At 49.3% G+C, this 10,350-nt stretch overlaps 1 protein-coding gene across 1 annotated transcript in view; it reads left to right on the forward strand.

The window, feature by feature from the left end:
* The window catches only part of RBFOX1 (RNA binding fox-1 homolog 1), a 440,214-nt gene that overhangs the window by 198,493 nt on the left and 231,371 nt on the right, over positions 1 to 10,350 (forward strand). The window contains exon 2 of the mRNA XM_007939608.2: positions 8,347 to 8,586. Within this exon, the coding sequence (XP_007937799.1) occupies positions 8,347 to 8,586 (240 nt within the window). The remainder of the gene's footprint in view (positions 1 to 8,346; positions 8,587 to 10,350) is intronic.

Genomic DNA, 10,350 nt, shown 5'->3' on the forward strand with positions numbered 1-10,350 from the left:
CATGATATCATTAACATAGCAAGAGGTGTGTCCTGTTCCCACACGGATAGCATCCATAGGTATGAGGTCCAGGAATTCAGCGCTTGTTTTGGGGAGGATACAGTGCAATCCCTAACATGCCCATCAACCAGATGCAAAGACTGGATGGACCCCCATGTATTGAAACAATTTACCACAGTTCACCTAGCTACCCTGCAAAGAAGGTCAAATCCACCATCTTCCAAGTCATCCTCAGTCACAGTGTCTTAAACACACTTTACCACCGAGCACACAGCTTTGTCATCCACCCATTCTCTCTGATGTGCTCACAGTGTTTTTGTGTTGACCTATGCCGTCTCTCAGCTCTTAGAGCTGTTTATTCATCCCTTCTCTCTCTCCCTTCCCCTGCTAACTCAACGTCACCCTGCCCTCTAAAAAAATACATAAAAATAGCATAGCCGCGATCACCTCCCCGGTGGATTTTATAACTTTTCATACCATATATTTAGTGTAGTAATAAAAAAATACCAGTTCCAGGCAATGCATAGGATAGGATTTCTAATGTTTTTTAAGCAGCTATTAATGTAGCCGCGCGCTGTATTTTTGCCCCGTGTCTGTCTCTCTATAATCACCTACTCATTGGCACACTGGGAGGAGGGAAGGAACTGGAGGAGGGAGAAGCTGTGATTGATGGCTCAGACCTGCTGGTTAAAGAGTCCCGTCTGGGGTGGGTTTGGGGAGCAGTCAGATGTTGAGGGGGAGGTCAGCCAGCCGGCCTCGGCTCCTCTCCTAGTCTCTTTCGACACCCCGCTCAGCCCCAAGCTGCCAGAGCGCGCACCCTCGCTCATAACTGAGGCTCGTTTTTCGCAGATGCTTTGTGGCGTGGGACCAGCACAGCTGCTAAGTTTATGGAGGAGAAAGGAAGCAGAATGGTGCAGCAGGTATTATTATTATTATTATTATTATTCAATTTTCCCGTTTCATTTTGCACTCAAAACTGTGATTTGCATTAAGCTGTAGGCTTTCCTTGCCTTCAATCCCTGTGCTCCGCGCTACGTATTGTGCTCCTTGAATTGCACCCAGAGAAGGAGAGTCTCCAGGGCTTGTCGCGCCGGCTCCCTGCTTCAGGTGACCAGCTGAACTGGTCTTCGAACCTGCAGGTTGATGGTGTAATTTTGCGTTTTCCATCTCTGTCTCCAAGCCCCGGGGCACGGTGCCGTTTCGCTAGCACCGTTCAGTTCTGTACAAGCGGCTTTCCTCTGAATAGGCAGGCGTGATATCTTGCCAGAGAAGTAGAACAGTCCAGGCAGGAAAACTGAAGTAAAACAAACTGTCAACAAACTGAAACCTGCAGCAACCGCCAAGAACGGAGTCTCCTCCAGTGATAGGTATTGGGGGGGGGGGGGGGGGGGGGGGGGGGGGCGATGTCCTGCGGCTGCCTCCCTTGGCCGCGTGGACAGATGCAGTCAGATGGTTTATTACGACTTGGCAATGTTTGTGTGTTTCGTCATCATGGGAGCTGTGTCCAGGCCAGTGGAGGTTCTCAGGGCCAGTGATGGACCCGGGGACAGAGCAATTCCAGAAGCCAAAGGGGAGGGGGTGTTGTTCAAAACTTTGACTCTTGAAGCTGGGGAACCACACACACACACACACACACACACACACACACGCTGGCAAGTACTTGACTGTTTTAGTCAGCATTGGCGACCATGAAGGCACTATGCTCCCCTCTCCGTGCAAGTCAGCCAGTTACCTTAACAAGAGTAGACCTGCTCCTCTGTCTGCCACGGAAAGGCTATTTCTCGGATGAACTGTGGTTCGGTTAGCTGTCAAGCCAAAATACTTTGCATCGTCTGACTAGTGACCGCCCTTTGTTCTCCGAGTTTTCCAAAACTGCTTCAGCCACTAAGGGCAGTGAGTGTGGGGGGTGGTTTGGAAAAGCCCTCTCTCTTTTTCTCTCTGGCCCCTTCTCCTGAGGCTGCCTCAGGGAGAAAATTAAGGGACCAGGGAGATTCCTCGCACTTCCGAGGGGCGACTCTCTCAATCACTGTATGTTTGCAACAACATCGACACGCACTACGCGAATAGTCAGATTTGGGTGTTTGTCTTAAAATAGCAATAATATCCTGGCTATTTCATGCTTCAGTAAAATATTTAAATTGAAATGGCTTTTCTTTTTTTTTTTCCTTTCTGAATCAGACTTGGTTGTATTTTAATAATTCCTTTACTCTCAGTAGCCAGAGTGAAAGGCACCCGTTGGGGTGTCTCGGGGAAGCTGGGAGTTCTACTTCATTGAGCTGCTGTTGAGTCGCTCTGATTGGCTGAGGTTGGGTGTCCGCAGGCAAGGAAGTTTCTCCTACATTTATCTTAATAGATATTAAAAAAAAAAAAAAATCCAGCATCCACCCAGTTCTACAGAAGCAGTACTTTTGTTGGCTGCTGTCATGTGGACCCCTGACTCATGGTGACCCCCATGCACAAAGGAACGGAAGGCTGCCCGGTCCTCCACCATCCCCCCCAGCAGCCAAAATTGGACTATTACACAATACCAACAGTGGCTTTTAAAACATGGGGTCTTTCTCTTCTTCTTCTTCTTCTCTTTCTTCTTCTTCTTCTCAGGAAAGGTCCAGGCACTGAGAATTAGATGCTGGCTTTGTAAAGTCCGGAACCTAGGACTTGAAGATTTGGTGTGTAGGGTGGGGATGGGGGGATGCAAAGTACAGCTAGGCTCTCCACCAACCAAGAAGGTCCACACGTACCCCGACTTGAAAGCACCTGCCAACGGGAGCATCTCTGCAGTCATCCCACCGGGGTAGGCTAGGTGGGGGCTGGCACTGGAGAAGAAGAAAGGCAGGCAGTGTCCGCAGATGAGAGAATGTCTAGCCAGAGTGCCCATCACCCTCACGTCCATGAACTTGGCTTCAGCTTTCCACTGTGAGCCTGTTCAAGCATAGGATTTGCCTTGACCTGAGCACCTTTAATGTGGACCTGAGGCGTCAGTGGCTGAGCGGTGGCATTCTGGCCTTCCATGTGCAGACCTGGCTTTGATTCCCAGCCAGTGCTCCTCAGGGACAGCCACCATCGCTCAGTGCGGGCTTGTGCGTTGCTAGGCAGCCGGGCAGGTTCAGCAGAGCCTCCAGACTCAGACGGACTAGGAAGGAAGGCCTGGTGGTCGACTCCAAGGATCAGCCAATGGAAACCCTATGGATCCCAACCATATAGTCCAATCCGCCACTGATCTTGGGAATAGTGTGGGCCTGGGTAGCCTTTTGTTCTGTTGTGCATGGGTTCACCATGAGTCAGTGGCCAACTTGACAGTAGCCAACAACGGTATTAATGTATTTGTCCGGATAATACCTCTCAGCCAAGCTAAGAGGGCTGAAGCACCACTAGGGAGGAAATGAGACATCTCTAAAGCCATTTGAAGGCCAGAAAGAAAAATTCCACAGCAAGTGCAATGCTCTTAATTAAATATTAGCTGTAATTAGCCCAAAGTGCAAATGTTGGGGATATTAATTAGAATCCCTCTGGAACTGCTGTCAGTGTTAATAAGTAACTGTGGGGGGTCCCGCCAACATCTGCTTGAGGACTCCAGGTACAAGATAGAAAGCCAGAGCCCAGCATCCCTGGATGCTAAATGCAGGCTCTGCAATGACCACAGGAGCAGCACCCTGGGTTTTCAGAGTAACGCCGGTGCTGATAGAGGCTGGTGGTTTTCATTCGCTCCTGTGTCACCCTACACAGGCTACCCTCACCTTTCCTGGGGTGGCCTCAGAGCATCCTGAAGCCAGCCTCAGACTTCAAATGGTGGTACACATTTCCCAGGCTGTTAGCCCACCACTCCCCAGGGGCCACCCTCCTACTCTGGCTAATGGAACTGCTGGCATCTTTGTATTAGTCATCCCAGCACCCGGCTTCCCCAAAGAATGAGGCATACCAAACCTGAACAACCAAACCCATTGCTGCTGAGTCCGTTCTGACTCATGGCGGCCCCATGGGCTCCATGTAGACCTGCCCCATAGGGCTTTCCTGGCTGTGATCTTTTTGGAAGCAGGTTGCCAGATCTTTCCTCTGCAGGACCGCGGGGTAGATTGAGCCACTGGGTGGGTTCAGTTGCTAATCTTCTGGGTAGCAGCTGGATGCAAACCATTTGTACCACCCAGGGAGCTTGCAAACAGTTGGAAAGCAGGTCCCGGGACCATGGGGTACAGAGGAGTTTATTTAAAAATGGGGACAGAATGTCCCACAAGCAATTCTTTTGCCAAAGGAGAGACACTTTGCACAGGATAAATGCACGTGTTGGCTCATTACTTGGCTCAGGGCTACAGGATGTTCAACTATAAAATGAAGGGGGATCAGATATGCAATGCATGTAAAAGCAGGGATTCTTGACTTTACACTGTGGACAGGTGGGGGTGGATCAGCCTTTTCTGTTGGGGCCTGTCCTGTGCATTGTAGAAAGCGTAGTGACATTCCTAACCTCTACCCACAAGGTCCTAGTGTAAAAGGAGGGGAGGGAAGGAGAATGGGAGGAGGGAGGGAGGGAAGGAGGGGGAGAACAAAGGAAAGAAAAGACAGAGAGAGAAAGTCATGGTGGTCCCATGTGTCAGAGTAAGACTGTGCTCCATAGACTTTTCATGGCTCTGACATTTTGGTCACAGATCACCAAGGCACATCTGGGTAGGATTGAACCATCAACCTTTTGGTTAGTAGCCATTCACTCGCACCAGTCAGGTACTCTAGTAGCACCCCCTACTTGCGACAACCAAAATGTGTACAGACGTTACCTGACATCCCCTATGGGCAAAGTTGTCCCTGTTTAGTAGCTGTCAGTAACTAACATGCTGCTATTGTTGGATGCGATTGAGTCAATTCCCACTCATAGAAACCCCATGTGACAGTAGAACTACCCCATATGGTTTCCTAGGCTGTAATGTTTATGGGAGCAGACGGCCAGGACTTTGTCCTGAAGGGCCACTGGATGTGTTCGAACCACTAACCTTTTGGTTACCAGCATAGTACTTCACTGTGGCACAACCAGGACTCCATGTTTACAAACTGATGATGTTAAATACTCAACCCGGTACCTGGCACTCACAGGCCTGAGGTGAAGGTCATCTTCACTCAGTGTGGCTTCTGAGAACCAGTGAGAAACAGGGACTACGTCTCACATGGGCACAGTGATACCTGAGACATCATGGACCTTGTCCTCCATAAGTCCACTCTTGCTGAGTTTGGGATCTCTGTATGTGTGCACGTGCATACACACATGTGCAAGTGTATGAGATGACTCTTGCCATTCTCCATTCTCAGGAGCAATCCCATTGTATTTCTTCTTGCCCCCTTTGCAGCCAGCATGCTGAAGACGGAACAAGGAATGGTATAGAGCCTCTTGCTCTCAGTGAACTCACAGAGAAATAAGCCCCGTTGACTTGTGTGCGAGGTGGCCACTAGCTGTGGTTGATCATAGGAGGAAGGCCTGCTGGCCTGGTGTAAGCATCCAGGGGTGGAATTTGTAATCTGGGACCTTAAGTGGAAGCAGAGACTAGTCAGACAAGAGATCAGGGGCGAGCTGTTCTGGCCAGTGAATATGAAGACATGGTGATCAGAAGACTTGGAGCTCTTCTGCCTTAGGTGATCATGTGTTTCTTGGCAGAAGATCTCTTCTCTTTCCAATGCAGAGGGAGCTCAGCTCCTAGCAAGAAGCCCCTTGTGATCTGCAGGAGTTTGTAGGATTAAGTCACTTTTCCTGAGATTGCCCTGCAGTGAGGAAAGGCCACATGGTCATACATGATCTGGTAAAAAGATTTTCTTCTCAAGGTTGGGAAGCTTTTTTCCTTCTCTTTGCTATTGCTCATGCAGTCATCTCACACTTCCCTAGGAGGCCACAACTGGAATTTTCACTAGTCTATCTTTCAATTCATGGTGTAGTGCCAAAGGCATTTGATTGCTAACCAGAAGGTTGGAGGTTCAAATCCACCAGCCACTCCACGGAAGGAAGACTGGGCAGTCTACTTCCATTAAGATTTACTGTCTCAGAAACCCAAAGGGGGTCGCTATGAGACAGAATCAACTTGATGGCAGCAAGTTGGCTTGGTTTGTTTTGGTATCTTTCATTGGGAGTCTCTGAGTGGCACAAATGGCTAAGTTGCTAACAGAAAGATTGGAGGTTTGAGTCCACCTGAAGATGCCTCAGAAGAAAGGCCTGGCAATCTGCTTCTGAAAACTCAGCCATTAGAACAGAGTTCCACACACATGGGGTTGCCGTGAGTCAGCGTTGACTCTATGACAATTAGTTTTTTCTGGTGGTTAACTTTCTGTGTATGGTGATCCAATCACCCCACAGGGAGACCTTCCATCACGTTGGCGTCATTTGCCCCAAATGCTGTGGGCAAAAATGTTACAAAGAAATAAATGGTTGTGCACTTTTGCTTTCAAGACACAGGCATTTGGAGAGATTAGTCTGGGGGCGGAAGGGCCTGATGGGAATGTTTTCGCTGTGAAATGTTTTAAATGGAGCCCCAGGTCCCTTCTAAACAACTGCCCCTGCTCTCAGAGGGGGCTCGTTTCCCCTCCTTGTGGTGACCTGCTTGCTGCACTCAAGTGGCTTCAGCTGAAGTGTCCCTCCAAGGCGGGGAGCAGGATCGAAGGAGATGGGAGCCATCCTGATATTGTCTGGCCCTGGTATCATTAGATGAGGGCTAAAGTCACATCTAATTGACCACAAACGATGGGAGAGTGCCACTATTTGGTGGGCTTAATTGTTAAGCTCGTTCTCTCTGATGACACTCCCTGTCTGGTGAGAACACACAAGATGTTAGCACCTCTGGATCACATTTTCTGATGCTGCGTGTGTGTGAGTGTGATTGTGTGTCTGGGTGTGCTTGCATATATGGTTGTGTGTCTGTCTGGATATGTTTGTGTGACTGGGTGTCTATGGGAATCTATGTGAGTGTGTGCTCATCTGTGTATTTGTGTCTGTCTGGATGTGTGTGTGGCTGTGTATATGTAAGTATGTGTGTGTGTGTGCTCCTGTATGTATTTGTGTGTGTCGGGATATGTATGTGTGACTGCATGTATGGGAGTGTGTGTCTGTGTGTGTTTGTCCGGAGGTGTGTGTGAGTCTGTGTGCATATGTGTCTTGGTGTGTGTCTATGTGAGTGCATATGTGTGGAGTATTAGAGTAATGTTGGTGAGTGTGAACAGAGAGATGTTTCCTGAAATGGAAGCATTTGAATTCAGGGTATTTTTCCCCGCTCCGTTCTTTTGACTTGACTGTAATTATCACATTGCATGTTTTGCCTAGATCTGAAGGGTAGATTGTTATGTAATACTCTGTGCTTATGAAAAATAAGGAGGAGGGGAGGTATTGACTACAGAGGCTCGGCTGCAGTCCAGCATTTTACAGAGATACTTAAAATGGGTCTATTACAGAGGGCCATTTTTTTTCCAAATTAGGTCCTGAATGCTCATTGACTGCCTCCTGTTGACACTGTGAACATCTCTCTCTCTCTCTCACACACACACACGGTGACCATTAAAAGAGCATCTTCATCCCATCATGTGAGCCAAGTCACATAAAACTTTGATTGCATTCAAATGCTTGGATGACTTGTCTCTCCCTCTCAGGAACACACGTGTTCCAAGGAACCCTGAGGGTGCAAGAATTAAGTGCTTGGCTTCACACCAAAAGGCTGGTGGTTCAGACCCACCTGATGGTTCCATGGGAGAAAGACCTGGTAATCTGCTTCCATGGAGATGCCAGCCTTGGGAACCTAATGGGGCAGTTCTACTCTGTCGCACGGGTTTGCTGTGAGTTGGAATTGCCTCGGCAGCAGCACCCAGCAACAGCCACGGGGCAGTATACCGACCAGATATACAGGTTGGACATCAAACACAGAGTTGTATATCAAAGAGAGTCCATGAAGTGACAGAAAAAAACTGTCATTTATATATACATCTTCCATTCCATCCCTCCTGGCATTTCAAGGCTTAAGTCAAGCGTCCCCACCAGTGTAGACAAGGATTTGCTCCCTAGTTCCAAAATACGAATGAATCAAGAAAGATCTGCCAGGAAATAAACAAGAAAAAATCCAACCTTGCAGGGCCCAGACCCTCACCGCGGTTGGATACCTGGCTGAATGGCCTAGGGAAAGTGACTGGACCTCTCTGAGCCTCAGTTTGTGTAAATGATGGTCCCGGATTCCTCATGGGGTCCGGTGGAGATGAGCTGGGATTGGTCCACTGCAGACTGTTAGCGCACGGCTCCCACTGGGAGGAGCTCGGGACGGCCGTTCTGTGTCTGCCAATGTCTCCTGGGCACTGGCTCATGGTTTTCTCTCCCTCTCCCCCCTGTTGGTTTTCCAGGGTAACCAGGAAGCAGCAGCAGCCCCTGACACCATGGCCCAGCCTTACGCTTCGGCCCAGTTCGCACCCCCCCAGAATGGCATCCCAGCGGAATACACGGCCCCTCACCCCCACCCCGCGCCAGAGTACACGGGCCAGACCACGGTCCCTGAGCACACGTTAAACCTATACCCTCCCGCCCAGACGCACTCGGAGCAGAGCGCAGACACGAGCGCACAGACCGTCTCCGGCACCGCCACAGTAAGTGACCGCCCCCTCGGGGTGTGGAGGGAGGTGCAGCCTGGACTGGGGTGGGCACTCCCCAGGGTTATGGGGCAGGTACCCCTGAACCCGGGAATGACAGCGAGGGCGCACCCCCATCTACGGGACCGCACAAGTGAGGACCGCTCCCAGCAAAAGAAAGCAGTGCCTACCCGCCTGGTCACACCCACTTCACCACATTCACCTGTCCTCTTTCCTCTTACTGAAGTTTACTTGGTTTGCATGAAGGGCATTTATTTGTAAGGGGAAACACTGGTCTGCTTCCTTTTACGTTTCTGGTTTCCCTGAAGGGCATCTCAGTGCAATCTTGTTGTTCAATGGGCTTGCTGTTGCTCCAACTCTTGGTGACCCTGTGTGACCGAGCAGGAACGGCCCTCTAGGGTTTTTGAGGTTGTAATCTTTACGGGAGCAGTTGGCCAGGTCTTTGTCTCCCAGAGCGGGTGGGTTCTAAGAAGTTTAACTTTTGTTCCACAAGAGTTTTGTAAGAGCCTCGTTGTTGTTGTTATGTGCCGATAGTGGCCACAAAATCCCCCATTGTAGATGCACAATTCAAAGATGTTTAGTAGATCTGTTGAGTGGGGCAACCATCCCCACCGTGAAACCTCAGAGCAAATCACCCCAAGAAGAGTCGTTTGCAGCTGCCCCCATTCACGTCCCAGCCATTTAAGCCTGGCCTTGCTCTCTGGCCTGATGCATTTGTGATTTACCCGCTCCTGTTCATACCTCAGCTGTAGTTCAGAGGAGGTTTTGTGTCTTGATGGTGGTGGTTACACTTCTCTGTGCACCAAGAAAGAATGAAGGTTATAGTATGTAAATGAGACTGTATTAAAAACCAGCCCCAAATCCAAACCTACTGCTATCTAGTTGATTCAGACTGCTATCTAGTTGATTGGAGACCCTGTGTTGTTGTTGTTGTTATGTGCCATCAAGTCGGCCCCGACTCATAGCGACCCCTCCTTGGGTTTCCGAGGCAGTATCACTACGGAAGTAGGATTGCCCAACCTTCCTTCCGAGGAGTGGCTGGTGGGTTTGAACCGCCAGCCGTCTGGTTAGCAGGCAAGTGTCTTAGCCACTATGCTACCAGAGCTCCCATGGAGACCCTGTAGGAGAGAGTAAAACTGCCCAGGGGTTTCCAAGGCTGTCAATCATTATAGAAGCAAAGCCCAAACCAAACCCAATGCTGTGGAGTTGATTCCACTCATAGCGCCCCTAGAGGACAGAGTGGAACTGCACCACAGGGTTTCTAAAGCTTTAAATTTTTATGGAAACAGAATGCCCCATCCTTCTCCTACTAAGCACCTGGTGAGTTTAAACCACTATCCTTTGGGTTAGCAGCTGAATGCTAACCACTGTACCACCAGAGCTCCCTTACTATAATTAGGGATGGAATGATTAAGTCAGTTTGATGCTCGGCAGGTGTTCATTACAGTGTTGATGGCCAGGTAGTAGTGACAGAATTGATGCTTGTTTGCTGGTTTTTGGCTAGCAATGGTGGTAGGATTTAAGTGGGTTGTTTTAGGACTAGAAAAGTGTCTGATCGGGCATTATTCATTAAACCTCAGTCTGTGCCAGGAATATGCAAACTACTGTTGAAGATTCATCCATGTATTTATTAATTCACAACTATTTATTAAGTATCTACTATGGTCCAGGAAGGAGCTCTGGTAGCGTAGTGCCTAAGGCACTTGACTGCTAACCAGAAGGCTGGCGGTTCAAACCCACCAGCCACTCCTCAGAAGGAAG

This window comes from Orycteropus afer, unplaced genomic scaffold (genome assembly GCF_000298275.1).
Source record: "Orycteropus afer afer isolate SDZICR_OR568_19922 unplaced genomic scaffold, OryAfe1.0 scaffold00061, whole genome shotgun sequence".
Classification (NCBI taxonomy): domain Eukaryota; kingdom Metazoa; phylum Chordata; class Mammalia; order Tubulidentata; family Orycteropodidae; genus Orycteropus; species Orycteropus afer.